This window comes from Colobus angolensis, unplaced genomic scaffold, assembly GCF_000951035.1.
Source record: "Colobus angolensis palliatus isolate OR3802 unplaced genomic scaffold, Cang.pa_1.0 Scaffold32, whole genome shotgun sequence".
NCBI classification, from domain to species: domain Eukaryota; kingdom Metazoa; phylum Chordata; class Mammalia; order Primates; family Cercopithecidae; genus Colobus; species Colobus angolensis.
This window is the reverse complement of record NW_012116488.1, coordinates 5,812,201-5,828,081: the sequence shown is the minus strand read 5'-3', so window position 1 is coordinate 5,828,081 and position 15,881 is coordinate 5,812,201. Positions and strand designations below refer to the sequence as shown.

Sequence of the window (15,881 nt, the reverse complement as noted above, 5' to 3'; positions counted from 1 at the left end):
AGGCCAGCACAGAGAGACGGCCTTTGTGGTCCTGACAGACCACTGGGGGCAGTCCTGGCAAAACAGATTTCACCCTTTGGGAAGAAGACTTTGCCAGTGAGAACCACCCACCCCGGCTAGGGCCTCGCACTCGATGTCGGACCGGGTGGCTCCCAAGGCTCTCTGTACAGCCCTGAGAACCTGTCCAGCTCCTGGGATAGCTCTCCTGGTGCCACATGGATGGGCATTGAGGCAGCAAGGCCATTGGGTGCTGAGAGGCTGCAATGTGCCACACTCCTGCCCAGGAAGGGGCTCCACCAGGGGGCTCCGAGCTGCAGCTTCTCACACTCGTGCCGGGGCTGGACTCCCCTTCTTGCTCTCCCTGCCACTGTGCCCCGCTTGACCCTTCTTCCTCCATGCATCCTGTCCCCCTGCAGTCTTGGTGACTCTGTGGAGGGCTTTAGAGTCCTCTGTTTTAGGGTTGAAGCCTGGCTTAACTGCTGACTGTTCAGAGGCCACAAAGATGCTACTTCAGTTCTCCAACTCTCCAGCTTTCTTATGGGTAAAGTGGAGCTCACAGCAGGATTCCTAGGACGAGGGAGGCTAAACAAGGTGGCATCTGAGTGTCTGGCACAGGATCTAGTACATAGTGTAATAGACACTGAATAAACTTGAACTCTTTCCTTACCCCAACTCATTGTATTTTCTTTTTTTTTTTTTTTTTTTTTTTTTTTTTTGAGACGGAGTCTCACTCTGTCGCCCAGGCTGGAGTGCAGTGGCCGGATCTCAGCTCACTGCAAGCTCCGCCTCCTGGGTTTTACGCCATTCTCCTGTCTCAGCCTCCCGAGTAGCTGGGACTACAGGCGCCCACCACCTCGCCCAGCTAGTTTTTTTTTTTTTTTTCGTATTTTTAGTAGAGATGGGGTTTCACCGTGTTAGCCAGGATGGTCTCGATCTCCTGACCTCGTGATCCGCCCATCTCGGCCTCCCAAAGTGCTGGGATTACAGGCTTGAGCCACCGCACCCGGCCAACTCATTGTATTTTCTAAGTGACACTACCATTGGTGGCCTGTGGTATCTCACTCACTGATAGCTCGTGAGACCCAGTCCTCGGCTCAGCCACTATTTCCCGCTCTGGGAGCTTATGAACCATTAGACTTCTGCTATTTTCTCTAAGACTGTGTCACTCACTCTAGTCTCACCCAGTGGCTGAAGATGCTCAGACAGTTTGCCCAAGGCCAGTCATCCACATACTTAATAAATATGTATTGCATTGACTATAGGTCAAAAACTGTGGTAAGTACTGGGAATACAGAGATGAGCAAAACAGTTATGTCCGTGGAGTTAAAGTCAGGCTGTTCTGTTGGCCATGCTCTTCCTCCTGCCCTTCCTGGTATGTGCAAGCATGTGTCATGGATCCTGGTGAACTCAGGGACTCACATTCAGAGTCCTGTGAGCAGGTGCTCTCCTACACTTGGGCCACGCCTGACCTGGTTCTGTCCTGTGACACGCCTGAGTCTCAGCACCTCAGCCAGGCTCTGAGGAAGTGGGAGGGGAGGAGTGTCACCTGCATCTGGCTCATTCTCTGTGAATCCCATAATGTGCGCCCAGATTTTTTTTTTTTTTTTGAGATGGAGTCTCGCTCTGTCGCTCAGGCTGGAGTGCAGTGGTGCGATCTCGGCTCACTGCAAGCTCCGCCTCCTGGGTTCACACCATTCTCCTGCCTCAGCCTCCCGAGCAACTGGGACTACAGGTGCCTGCCACCACACCCAGCTAATTTTTTTTTATTTTTAGTAGAGATGGGGTTTCACCATGTTAACCAGGATGGTCTCGATCTCCTGACCTCATGATTTGCCCTCCTCGGCCTCCCAAAGTGCTGGGATTATAGGCGTGAGCCACCGTGCCCGGCCGTGCCCAGATTTTTCCTCTCTTCTGTGCCCTCCCTACCCCTTTCCACTACACCAGGACCGCTTTCTTGAAGATGGCAGTACCTTTCTTTGACATCTTTTGTCAAATCCTTATGTTAGTGACAGATGCTATAAAAGCCTTTTGAAAAGGTACAATACAAAGATCAGGTATAAGCTCATCTCCTCCTCGGAGCAGGCTGTGAAAGGCACATGGCAATTCTTCATGTCCCTGCTTGCAGAATAGCAACAAAGGAGAGTGACCTGCCAAGCGCCTGCAGTGTGTGCCAGGTAGAGATGCCACCAGACGGGAGCCAGCCTCTTCCAGTGCTCACTCTCCCCAGTGAGAAGGGACTCAGACCTCCTGGCCCCACTCCCCGTCAGTGATATAGACTGCCCTGAGTCTATCAGCTCCTGTCCCCTGTGACTGGCCCCCTCACCCCATCTCACCACCCCTCCCTTTCAGGAGGGCTCATGACTGAGTCTGGCCCAGCCTGCCCTCCCCTCTTGTGTGTTTCTCCCCACCTCATGGCTCCTAAGAGTGAAAGGGCTCTTCTGAGTCACTGCTGTGTTTGGGAGGAGTGGGTGTTTGATGGAAGTTAGACTTGAAGCTGGAAAGTGGGCCTCCAGGACAGCAGGAAGTCAGCTCCTTCCTGAGAATCATCATGGTCCAGCGGGCCCTGGAGCAGGCCAGCCTGGACTTGAGCCTTGGCTGGGTCTCAGCCTCTGTCCTCCTACAGCTCTTTGTGTTCAGAGAAGAGGTCAGCCAGGGAACCTATGGCCGGCCTGCTACCAGGTGTGAGCCCTGCCACCAGGGGCTGGACCCACATGACACCAGGAGTGCCCAGCCACCCTGCTCTTGTGTGATGTTGGACCTAAAATTTCCCTTTCTGATTTTCATTTGTCTGTAGCGTGATGGGTCCTTTTATTTTTCCTTTTTTAATTTTTGAATTTTTTCTCATGCTTGTTTCCTATCTCATCCTCTTTATTTTGACTTAACAAAATTTATCTGAGATGAGTGAGAAGAGGATGAGAGTTTTCTTAGTTGGAGTCCCACGTCAATGGGCCAGGCCCCTGCCTCGGCAAGATCGGCTCCTAGACTCTACAAGCTTGGGACACTGGGGCCAGCGTCACAAACCCTGTGACTTTGGGCAAGTCCCCTCACCCCTGAGAACCACCACCACTCATCCTGTGTACTTCAGGGGGCCATGGTGGGACCAGCTGGGCAATGAGTGCATGCAGCCTGTAGAGAAGAAGGTGCTCCGTCGAGGGGACCGCGCCAGCAAGGCCGCGGGGGCAGAGGGCCACTTAAGCCAGCACACAGGCAGGTTCCTGTCCGACTCAGCAGAAAGATCAACAGTGTGCTTTCAACAGTAATGCAGACAAACATTTCCAGCACTTTATGGCTTACCATATGCTTTTTACTCCTAGAGTTTGTTTATTCCTCACAGCAGCTTGGTGAAGTACCACTATTAGCATTAGTGTATTAGGACTCCCATTTCATAGATGAGGGCACAGTAGCTTGCCTGGGGGTGCATGGCTAGGCAGGTGTGAGGCAGAACGCAGGCCAGGTCCTCTCGTGCCCACTGCCTGCCCAGGTTAGGACCTCATGGGAACAAGACAATTAAGATGTGATCCGCAGACCGTCATTGCTGTACATTTACTGTACAAAGGAGCGCACCTCATGGCCGCAGAAGGTGACTCCGCGTTCTGCCACCGTGTGCAGAGCCACAGATCCTCTAGCAGAAGGGCGTCTGAAACTCACAGCCCTGCGACAAAGGCTGGGTCAGCAGCCCCGTGGCTTTAATTTGTCCCTAATGCCTCTGGTCAGCAGAGGGTACCTGGTGCTGGCAGGGCATCATTACACTGCTGCCTCCTCTCTGGACAAGCATGAACTTGGGGGACCCCTTCTAAGCCCTGTATCTCTGTGGCTTACCTCCTAGGTTTTTGTTTTCACTCAGGTCAGTTCACCATGACTCCTTCACCTGAACCTTTCCCCCAGGGTAAGTGAGCTTGAGCCCCTTCTCCCTTTCCTGACTCAGTTCAGTAGAATATACCGAGTGTCTGATGCCAGCCAGGCTGTGAGGGTGGAGTGCGGAGTGAGACGTACTCTCTACCCGCGAGAAGCCCAGGGTCTAGTACAGAAGAGAAGGCAGCTCCCAGATTACTGGAATGTGGGTAAGAAAGCTGCGAGTTTTTAAGAGAGGCGCATGGGCACCGGTTGGTGAGAAGGAGCATGAGGACCTGCGGAGGACTTCATGGAAGAGGTGACCACCAAGCTGGGCCTGGAAGCCTTGCTTGGTGGAGACGGCAGAAAAAGGTGACCCACATGGGTTGAGAAGCGCACAAAACAGAGACGGGAAGCATAGTGCAGCCAGGCCCAGTGTGCAGGTGAGGAGGTCAGCTGTGGAGGGCTGTCGGGGAGGCGCAGCCACAAGGTGGGCTGGGGCCTAGCCTGAAAGCCTTGAATCTTACTCAGTGGAGCCTGGGCCCAACCTAGTGCGGCTCGTGTCTGTGTTTTCCAGACATCATTTAGGCCGCACTGTCAGGATGAGAGTGGAGGTGAGGGTCCGAGAGAGACGCCGAGGCTGTCAGGTGGCGGCAGAGAAGCGGGGCATTCTGTGGGGCAGCCGACACAGCACCAATGAGACTCCATTACCTAACAAGCTGTGGGAGGCAGAGAGGGAAGAGCTGGGACCCCCAGCATCCCCATCACCCTGGCTCCTGTGGGATCCAAGCTCAGCTCGGGCGGCGAGAAGTGGCTCTAAGGTACTCATCTGCAGCATGGGACAGGTGCCACATCCTCCACCTTGGCTTCTGTGTGCATCCCCCAGGGAAGTCGTGTAGTGCCTCACCACTAGACACGAGGCAGTCTGATTACCAGCAGCCAGGAGCCTTCCTTAGCTACTCCTCCCACTGAAGAATCACTTGCTGAGGGGCTGCTGCTTGGAGCTTCCCAAGGACCACCAGCAATCTGCAGCAATGACCTTCGTCCCTGTCCCTCCTGCTGACTGCCACAGGGAAGCTGTGCTGGGGGCAGAGGAGGCCAGGAGTAAGGAGACGATGGGAACCTCAGGTCTGTCACAGTTACCCTGGGTGACATGGGACAGACCCCTGCGCCTTAGCTCCTACCCCTAAAACAAAGGGACTGTACTTCATGATGTTCAGGGCCATGATGGCTCAAAACAATTGAACACTTTCTTAGTTTAAGAAGAATGGCAAGCTTTATGCAATCAGTGCAATCAAGTGTTATCCTTTCCTGCTCTGTCGTGTCTAAAACTCCAGCCAATTTTTAATTAGGTCTTAGATGCAGGGGCCAGAGCCCCCCTCGAAGGGTCAGGGCTCCTGTTGGACTTCCCCACCCTCTGGAGAAACAGGTTGGGAGGGTGCTGGGAGGACACCAGCCCAGCAGGCAAAATGGGGAATCCAAAGCACAAAACCACACAGGCCTCTGTGCGGGCAGCTGGCTGCCATCTGGGGTCCTGACAAGGGTGGAAGACAGTTACGGTGACCTGGGCAAGGCCAGGCCACAGACAGAAGGCTCTTGCGGCAGCTGGTGGAGCCCAAGCATGGAAAGGCCTCCATCCTAGGGCAGGGCCAACCCTCAGACCAAATGCCAGACGGGTCACAGAGACAGGGACTCAGCCCCCAGAAGGACAAAATCCAGATCCAGGAGTGAACTCAGCCCTCGAGACCCAGTCTTAGAACAAGGCGGATGTCCAGTTGTCCAAGCCAGAGCCCAAGGCCTGTGCCAAACTCACAGCAGAGCGGCTCAGGCACGAGTCCCGGACATGGAGCGGAAACGCCAGGAATTCCTCCCGCCTCAGCCAGGATGAGTGGCAGTCGGGGGGTGGCGGGGACACGTGTCCACAGCACCTTGCACACCGTCGGAGGGCAGCTTGCAGCTCTTTTGGTAGCATATGAGTCTGCCACTTTTATCCTTCGTTCTTCAAGCTGGTCTCAATCTGACACCACTGTCTGATGGAGTTTAAGAAAGAAAGTGGCATTTGCACGTGGTTTGCATCTGCCACTTGCTATATGTGAGACCTTGGGCAAGCCATTTAGCCTTTCTGGGCCTGGCTTCCCAGCTGTTACAAGTCCTTATGGGAGCCGCCTTACAGGGTTGTGAGAATTAGAGTTAGATTTAACATTAAATTAAGAAAAGTGCCTGGACATTGCTCTCATAATATTCACATATTCATTCCTTCTGTTTCTTGAGAACAAGGAGGGAAGAACCACTAAGACCTTGGTCCTCTATGAAGTAGGAGGGAACAGGGGTGTCCCCACATCATCGATGTGGGGACATCCTGGGGCAGAAACAAAGCCTCTTCCCCATCTAGTGAGGGAAGAGTGAGGGAAGTATGAGAGCAGCCTGCCCAGAGCCCCTCCGCCGGTCACTGTGACTCTGCAGTTCCCTAGTGACACCTGAGCTGGCAGAGAAGGAACAGTCAGCTTTTTCTTAGGTGGGGGCAGAAGCTTAGCTGTGGCACAGCACAGGAAGCCCTGCACAGACACCAGCTCCAGCCTCCTCTGAACAGGAGGGCTGCACAGCAGGAGGTCCCTCCTTCACGGTCCAGCGCAGGGATGTGGCCAGAAAGTTCCGCACCAGTCCAGAACAAGAGGAGCAAGGGCAGGGCCTGGCTCCTTCCCACCTGCAGCTCCAGACGTCCTTTGCAGACAGCAGGGGTCACCCCAGGGCTAGAAGCATGGGCCTCAGCTCAGACACACCCAGGTTTTAACTCTGACCGCAACATCTGCCAGCGGTCAGTGTCTGTCCTTTGCTCAGAAAGTGGAATCAGCCAGGCATGGTGGCTCACGCCTGTAATCCCAGCACTTTGGGAGGCCGAGGCGGGTGGATCACAAGGTCAGGAGATCGAGACCATCCTAGCTAACACAGTGAAACCCCGTCTCTACTAAAAATACAAAAAAAAAAATTAGCCGGGCGTGGTGGCGGGCGCCTGTAGTCCCAGATTCTCAGGAGGTTAAGGCAGGAGAATGGTGTGAACCCGGGAGGCGGAGCTTGCAGTGAGCCGAGATAGCGCCACTGCACTCCAGCCTGGGCGTCAGAGTAAGACTCCGTCTCAAAAAAAAAAAAAAAAAGGAAGTGGAATCAAGTGGATTTGTTAGGTTTGGCAATCCCCAGTTCCCTGGTGATTTTAATTAGAACATCCTGGTGGGATGTAAAGAGGCCAGATTCAGTGTTAAAGGGTTGAGGGGATGGTGGCCAGCAAGAAGGTTGAAGCAGCAAGAAGATAGTTTGAGAGAGAAGGTGAGCAGGGTCAGTAACTGAAAGGGGTAATTTTTAACCGTGTGAAAGTTTGGGTCTCATTTATTGGTTCAGAATGAAGAGCCATGAGTGAGAGAGAGGGAGAGAGGGTGAGAGAGTGAGGTGGGGTGAGTGATACACAGGTGTGAGTGAGGCCAACATTTAAAAAGGTTCTTAAGGATGTCTCTTCTGCAGCCAGGCGGTGGGCACAGATGGAGAGCGCTCCAGGTGGGTTTGTTGGGGCCTTTCTTCCTCTAACCACTCTGTTTCTGTGCTTCTCTGCCCACAGGCCCCTCCAGCCAGCGTCAGGTGCAGAATGGCCCTTCTCCTGATGAGATGGACATCCAGAGAAGGTAACCCAGCACCCACAGGGGCCAGGCTGATCATCTCCCTACCGGGCTGGGTGGCCAGGGGTGCCTTCAACGGGTGAGGATGCACCAGCAGCCAGGGCCAGGACTCCTAGAGGCATACGCTGCAGGAGGGGGCCAGTGCGCAGCCGCTAGTCCCGGACACCAAGACCAGGAATGACTGTGGGAGTCTGGCATTCTACAGAGAGTGCTACTGACCTCCAGCGGGATGGCTCTCAGGGTGACCCAGCAGAGCCCAAGTGCTCTCCATTGTCGCCTCACTTCCTCTTCCCCAGTGTAGCAGGAGACAGTCCAGGCATGAGGGATTCAGCCTGGGGGGCAGTCGCTCCCATGGGATGGGGCTAGGGACCACAGGAATGAACCCTCTCACCCCATGGAGCTTCTAAAGTGTTAGCATGAGGGGAAGAGGAAGGGCCAAGGCTGTTGTCCTGAAATTACAGTCATGGTGGGTCCCCATGGAGCAGCCTCCCAAGGTCACATTGCCCTGAAATGGCAGAGTCAGAACTTGAACCTAGGTCTGCCCTCTCAGCGATGGGTCCTCTGCCTCTTCTGTGTCAAGGGAGGTAGGGCCCGGCCCGGGCCTTCCTCACTCAACTTTGTCAGATAGGGAGTCAAGCTGCAACTCTCTGTGGCTACACTCAAGTCAGTCCTGGACTAGGAGTCAGGAAAGCTCGCGTCTGCCCCCACCTACCCCTCTCACCAAATGGCATGGGACTTATCCCAAGACCTCCTCTCCTCTGGCCTTTTCCTAAGACTGAGAAATGAGTGCCTTGCAACCTTGGGCAAGTTCCTGCTCCAAGCCTCAGTTTCCCGATGTGAAGATGGTGTTGTCTTTGCTCTGCCTGTCTCATCCACTCACCCTCAGGGCTTTTCTTACTGTTGTCCCCATGAGCCGGCTGAAGCCCAGAGTAACCAGGGAGTCAGGCAGAACCCAGACTGGCAGTCAAGTCTCACTCCAACTGCAGCTCCCTGCCAGGACCCAAGGCCGGCCCTACCCACAAAAAGGCGTGAAGGAGTGAGCCACCAGATGCCAGGTGTAAGCGTACAGGAGTGGATGGCCGCTAAATGGGTCCTTCATTTCTCTCGAAACTGCTTCTTCAACACCCGCAGTGCTGAATTCTGTACTCCAGGGCCTAAACCAAGCTGTGTGGGGTCATTGGCTGGCCGGGAATGGGAGCACCGCCTGGCGGTTGGGGTGTGAACAGCAGGGGACATACCCACAAACACATACACTTGCCCCAAGGCAGGACCAGACACAGACACACACACACACACACACACACACACACACCTGCCCCAAGACGAGACCACACACAGACAAGCACTCATCTGCCCCAAGGCAAGACCACACACAGATACCTGCCCCAAGGCGGGACCACACACACACACAGACACACACCTGCCCAAGGTGGAACCACACACACCTGCCCCAAGACGTGATCGCACGCAAAGACACACACACACACACACACACCTGCCTCAAGACAGGAACACACATGCGGCAGGGGAGACTCTCGCTTGTCCCACGCCACTTTCTTGGAGGCGGGCAGGGGCAAGACTTAGTGAGGCAGAGACTCCAAGCATCCAAACAGTATCATAGGTTCAGACGTGACTTGAGTATTTTTCACATATTGTGATTTTACCATGGTTTTCCAGGTGTGTGGCTCCTGCTGGGGAGGTTTCAGCAGTTTGAGACACTAATATAGATGCTGCTGGGAGCCTTTCAGAACTTAATGCTAAAAGGGGCTTTTCCTTTTTTTTTTTTTTTTGAGACGGAGTCTTGCTCTGTCACCTAGGCTGGAGTGCAGTGGCGCGATCTTGGCTCACTGCAACCTCTGCCTCCTGGGTTTAAGAGATTCTCCTGCCTCAGCCCCCTGAGTATCTGGGATTACAGGCGCACACCACCACACCCAGCTCATTTTTGTATTTTTAGTAGAGACGGGGTTTCACCATGTTGGTCAGGCTGGTCTCAAACTCCTGACCTGATCCACCCGCCTCACCCTCCCAAAGTGCTGTGACTATAGGCATGAGCCACTGCACCTGGGCATTCCATATTGTTTTAGTTAAGGCATACACCCTACAAGAACCCCATGAAATAGATGTTTCTGGCATTCCCTCCCACCAAGCCCAGAGCTGCCTTCAGAGCAATTCTTAACCCTGTGTTTCCATAGCAGGTGTTCAGTTTGTACCACACCAGCTGAGCTCTTGATGCTGTCTGTGGCCTGCATGATTTCTTAAGGTGCCTCCCACTCCAGAACTCGGTCCCTGGATTCTGTGGATGTACCTGGGGCTCAGTGTCCTCATTCAGCTTGCGTTGAAGAGCACCCTGAGGCCACCCTGCCATAAGGAACTGGGATGTGAGTTCCCACTGTGGTACACGTAGCAGTGTGCCTCAGCGTACCAAACGGCCCCCGAGACGAAGGCGGGCCTGTAGCCGGTCTGTGGTAAAGAAAATGAGAAGTGTAGCCTTTGTGTCCATTTCCGCTGGCAACTAAAACACACCTGAGAACTGTGCCGGGAAAAGCTTGGCCAGGTCCTAAGAACAGGCGTTCCTGAGACTGGGTCTGTTGAGGCCACAGGCCCCCAAAAGCCAGATGTGCTCATCTAGCCCAGGGAAGAGCTTGGTCACTCTAGGGAGTGGAATCACATTGGCCTTCCATGAGGAGCTCTGTGTTCAGTGTGCCTGAGACTCAGGAGACAGCTGGTGCTCCCATTTCGGGAGCTGGACCCAGTCACATCCCCCTCCTGTTAAGTAGAGGCAGCTGTGGCACACAGGGGTGCTTGTGGAGCACTGGCGAAACCTGACTGAAGCCGGAGCCTGCAAGCGCAGCACAGGCACAGAGTGTGCTCTCCAGTGTGGAGAAGTCAGACTGCCCCGCTGTGGTTGCTTTTCAGACAAGTGATGGAGCAGCACCAGCAGCAGCGACAGGAATCTCTAGAAAGAAGAACCTCGGCCACAGGTGAGAGCCCTCCTCCCCTAGGGCCGACTCCCATGCTGGCGCTGGGTGGTAGCCCCTCCACGTAGATGAGGCCCAGGGACACACGGGGCGCTGTGTGAGTAGCTACGGGGAGCCTCGGTCTCAAAGTGCGACCGCCACTTCAGATGGTGAGGGTAGCAAAGAGAACAGAGCAGAGGCTTGGGGAGTCTGCTCAGCTGGGTCTGGCCACTGCCCACCAGCCTCCTCCGGAGTGGACATTCAGCCAGCACTTCCCGTGTCTCAGGCACCGCGCTAAGGGCTGGGGACATGACTACGACTGCAGATGCAGTTCCTGCCCTCAGGGAGCCCACTGTCCAGTCAAGGAGACAGCGCACCCACCCTTGCCGTGTCACATAGCGCACACTGTGGCAAGTGACGAGCAGGTGCTGAAGGCCCACCCTGGGTCAGGGAAGACTTCCCACAGGAGGTGCTGCCACACGTCCGTCTTGGACGTTTGGTGGAGCTTAGCATGTTAAAGGAGAAGGATAAGGGTTTTCCAGAAATTGTCATGTTCACTGATAGGCAAAGGACTGGATAATTTACCAAGTGCTTTCATGTGCTTTGTCTTGTTTCATTTTCTCAAACACCCTATGAAGTGAGCAGGTAACTATTATCCTGTTTACTGATGAGAAACCCGAGCCCCTACTGGTTACAGGAGCGCCCTGCTTGTGAGATGCTGACTGACCCCATCACCCCCACCTAACTGCTGCAGGTTTCCTGCGCCCCCACCAGCCACTCTGCATTTCTGATGCAGGTCTGACGCTGTCATCAAGTCGTGCCTTCCCCATCACTCTTGGAACAGCCTGTGCCCGCCCTCTCTCCCTCTGGTGCCTAAAGCACTTTACATCCTTTTCCTCCTTCCTCACACTTTGCCTACCCCTCTTCACCTAACTGAACCCCTGCTCTCCAGTCATGTCCCAGCTCTACAGTTACTTCTTTTTTTTTTTTTTTTTGAGACGGAGTCTCGCTCTGTCGCCCAGGCTGGAGTGCAGTGGCCGGATCTCAGCTCACTGCAAGCTCTGTCTCCCGGGTTTACGCCATTCTCCTGCCTCAGCCTCCTGAGTAGCTGGGACTACAGGCGCCCGCTACCTCGCCCGGCTAGTTTTTCATATTTTTTTAGTAGAGACGAGGTTTCACCGTGTTAGCCAGGATGGTCTCGATCTCCTGACCTCGTGATCCGCCCATCTCGGCCTCCCAAAGTGCTGGGATTACAGGCTGGAGCCACCGCGCCCGGCGCACAGTTACTTCTGTGAGGAAGTCTTCCGTGAACTTCTGGCCAGGCTGGAGCACCTCTTTCTATGCCAGCATGGTGCCGTGTGCCTGCCCTTGGTAACACTTGTCAGCTTGCCACAGTCCTCCATCTGCATTCACCCGTGCAATTTGTTGACTGTTCCTCACAGGCTGTGAGCACCCTGAGCAGAGAGCTTGTGGCTGGTTTTCCCCGGCACCATACCCAGCACCTAGCACATTGCCTGGCACAAAACAGGCTCAGGCAGCGCTGGCGGAGGGGGCTGGATGGATGATGCTGGAGCCCAGCACTCAGCATTGCGCCCTGACCCACGCCCCCAGTTGGCCCTGGGACCCACAGTACCTGCCACGGCCTCCAAAGACCAAGTGTCAGTCACAGTTGGATCTTGGTGACTAGCTTCTGCCTAGGGGATGCTAGGTTCTTAGAAGGAGCAGAGAAGAGAAGAGGCACAAACTGTAACCAGACAGCTTCCTCTCCCCCTGGAAAAACATGATTGGAGCAAGAGGAAATTGCCTGGGCTCAAGGAATGTTAAGCAAATAGAGGACACTGTGGGTCCAGCCAGGCCCCGGAGTACTGAGGACACCAGAATAGGGAATAATTGTGCCAGAGCCAAGTTCATCCCATGGGGGCTTCCTGGATGAAGCAGGCCTGGAGCTGTTCCTCATCCCTCTGAGGAGCAGCCTGCCCTCTGTCCTTCCTCTGGGGAACCTGAGCTGAGAGCAGCAGGCTTAGCCCCCAGCTGAGTGCTGGAGCTGGCTGAGCCTCACTGTTGCGTTTCAGGGCCCATCCTCCCACCAGGGCATCCCTCATCTGCAGCCAGCGCCCCTGTCTCATGTAGTGGGCCTCCACCGCCACCCCCACCCCCAGTCCCACCTCCACCCACAGGGGCTACCCCACCTCCCCCACCCCCACTGCCAGCTGGAGGAGCCCAGGGGTCCAGCCACGACGAAAGCTCCATGTCAGGACTGGCCGCTGCCATAGCTGGGGCCAAGCTGAGAAGAGTCCAACGGGTAAGACCTCCTGTGCGCGGGGCGGGAATGGGACCGAGGGACGCTTATGCCATCTGCAAAGCGATTGTGTTCCTTCCCCCGTCTGCGAGACGCTGAGCAAACTACTTCCCTGCCCAAAGCTAGCTGGCCCTTGGCCCCTTTTTCTCAAATAAGAAATCGCATGGGACAGCAATTTGAAATTATGAGGTGCTTTAGTTAGCCATTGAGCCTCACATTGACCTTCATGCGTGGGGCAAGAAATATGTCCCGCTTTAGAGATGAGGGAGTGGAAGCACAAAGAGCTTGAATAATTTGCTCAAGTCATACCGTTTATAAATAACAGATTTTGGACTCAAGCCTGGGTCTCCTGAATCTAAGTCCATTGCCCTTTCCACTGTACAAAGCTGTATCCTGGCAACTAGGTCCACCTGGCTGTTTCTTCCCTAGCCCTTGCTCATATGTTCTGGAACTGTGCTTGTAAGAATAGCTCTGATACAGACCTTTGGCTTACATTGTGTTTCCTTCCCACAGAACAGTCTCTTCTCCCCTCCCTCCCTCCCACCATGTGTCATGGCTGGTCTTGGCAAAGACACTGACCATGAGCCTGCAGGCCTGGGGCGTGTCTGCGACCTGTGTGACCTGGGCTGGTCCTTGTCCCTCTGTTGATTCTGGTTTTCTCCCCGGTGGGGTTGGGGAATAATGGACTAGATGGTCCGTGAGGCCCCTTGCAGTGCTGCTGCCATAGGATTCACACGCACACAGTCCCCTGCATCCCCTCACGTAGTTGCTGCTCCCTGTTCTGCCATCAGCAGCAGAATCTAAAACGTGGCCTCCTTTTTCCTCAGCCAGAAGATGCATCTGGAGGCTCCAGTCCCAGTGGGACCTCAAAGTCCGATGCCAACCGGGCAAGCAGTGGGGGTGGCGGAGGAGGCCTCATGGAGGAAATGAACAAACTGCTGGCCAAGAGGTAGGTCTCTACACCTCCCGAGACTTGTGCCTAGTGGGAAGCTCCTGGCCCCCAGTGCTGCACAGAGAATCCTTTCTTGGCCCCAGAATCTTTGTTCCCTGGGTTTAGCCAAGCAGGGGAAACTGTTACTTAAGTTTCCCCTGGGGTTACTTCTCAAGGGGTTAGTGTGAAGCAGCAAGCCCACAGGAGTCCTTTAAACTCCAAATCCTTCATTTTAGCTCAGCAAGTATTTCCTGAAGCATCTATCATGTACTAGCCCTGTCCTGAGCAGAGATAAATTTGGAGACAATTTCAGAGATAAACGCAGGAAAAAGAACAGTCCTCGCTCTTAAGATCCTAACAGAAATAAGATGTGGCCACAGTGGTCGAGTTTGCAGAGGACACTCTGGTGAATGTGTGGTGAAGGCACCCCATCCTCCAGGGTTCGTTATGGAGGACTCAGGAGGAGTTATGAAGGGTAGGAGCCCAGAGGGCATTGCCCTGAGCGACAGAGAGAGAGCAGTTCCATCTACATCCCGGCCGGACTCTAGGGCCTGAGACCTGGCCATGTGTGTCTGCTCGCTGCAGCAGGTGTGGCTGCAGCCTGCCATTGTGGCTCTCTGCTGTTCCCCAGATGAAACCCGAGCAGGTGGGGAGATCATCCAGGTCTTTCTCAAAAGGGATGCAAAGCTTGGATTTTATTTTAAAATATGACTTGGCGGCCGGGCGCGGTGGCTCAAGCCTGTAATCCCAGCACTTTGGGAGGCCGAGACGGGCGGATCACGAGGTCAGGAGATCGAGACCATCCTGGCTAACACGGTGAAACCCCATCTCTACTAAAAATACAAAAACTAGCCGGGCGAGGTGGTGGGCGCCTGTAGTCCCAGCTACTCGGGAGGCTGAGGCAGGAGAATGGCGTAAACCCAGGAAGCGGAGCTTGCAGTGAGCTGAGATCTGGCCACTGCACTCCAGTCCGGGCGACAGAGCGAGACTCCGCCTCAAAAAAAATAAATAAATAAAATAAAATAAAATATGACTTGGCATCAGGAATGTGCTCACCTTGGACTACCAATATCGTGGCTCACCTAGGCAGCAGAGGGCACAGGAGCAGCCTCTCCTGCCAGAATAGAGGAAGCTACAGGAGGGACCCTGTTCCCTTGGTAACCCCACCTCCACCCCCTGCCACTTTGTTGCCTTCTCCTGGCCCTCCCAGCTGCCTTCCAATTGGCTGATGCAAGTGAGAACTCTGTGTGTGCCCAGGGTCTTCACACTGCAGTCCTAGTTCCTCTCATTACCTTCCCGTGGCTCCATGAGGATGACGCGAGATGACAGAGGCCCACAGGTGCAGGCAGCTGGTGTGGCACTTCATGGCGGGGACACAGCCTGGGTTTCCTGCCAAGGGCCTCTTTGCGTGCATCACAGATGGCAGGGAGGGGAGGCTCCGCGTGTTTCAGGGAACAGCAAGGTGGATCCGCAGCACGGGCCTCGGCGTGTGTAAATCACCAAGACAGGAGGCAGGCTTCTGAGCAGTTTCCTGTGAGTGAGTCCAGGTGTGCGGGGCTGACAGCCGTCACAAAGAGGCGAAGGGCTCCATGGGGGAGAGGCCGGGAGGGCTCACGGAAGGATGAGGACGTCCTGTGCTGTGAGGGGGACAGTGGGCAGAGTTAAGGTAAAGCTGGGAAGGCCGACACCCTCTGTGCCTGGAGAGCTAGGTGTGGAGGAAATGGACCAAAAGTCTGGCTGGAAGAGGGAGCCTCCTGGTGCAGGGCATCCAGTTCCACCTCAGAGCACTCAGAGGGGAGGATGGGCCACAGAGAAATAGAAATCGTTTTGGAAAAGAAAATATGAATGCTCTCCCTGAGTCCTAGACCAAGCTGAGGGGAAGCACCTTTCTGTCTAAGAACAGGACAAGGCCAGTATTGCCAGGAGCCAGTGAGATTCAGATGCTGGTGGGAGAGCCAAGGCCCTCCCGAGAACACACATGCTTTGCATAGCTCAGCAGGGATCAATCAGGTTGCTCTTTGAAATCCACCTTAGTGATGGCTCCTGGGTGGAGTTGACGATGACAATGCCCTTGCCAGGTTTCTTTTCATGTTGGTTGTCTCCTGCCTCTGAGGGCATGCAGTTGAGTCTCTCTGCCAGTAGTGGAGGACAGGAGGGAAATAACCATGGACGGAAAGCCCCTGTTTAGCAGCACTTTC

At 54.7% G+C, this 15,881-nt stretch overlaps 1 protein-coding gene across 1 annotated transcript in view; it reads left to right on the top strand.

Annotated features, from left to right (window-relative positions):
• Positions 1–15,881, top strand: part of EVL (Enah/Vasp-like) — an 83,425-nt gene that overhangs the window by 54,394 nt on the left and 13,150 nt on the right. The window contains exons 4-7 of the mRNA XM_011951482.1: positions 7,439–7,502; positions 10,413–10,477; positions 12,526–12,755; positions 13,580–13,701. Of these exons, the coding sequence (XP_011806872.1) occupies positions 7,439–7,502; positions 10,413–10,477; positions 12,526–12,755; positions 13,580–13,701 (481 nt within the window). The remainder of the gene's footprint in view (positions 1–7,438; positions 7,503–10,412; positions 10,478–12,525; positions 12,756–13,579; positions 13,702–15,881) is intronic.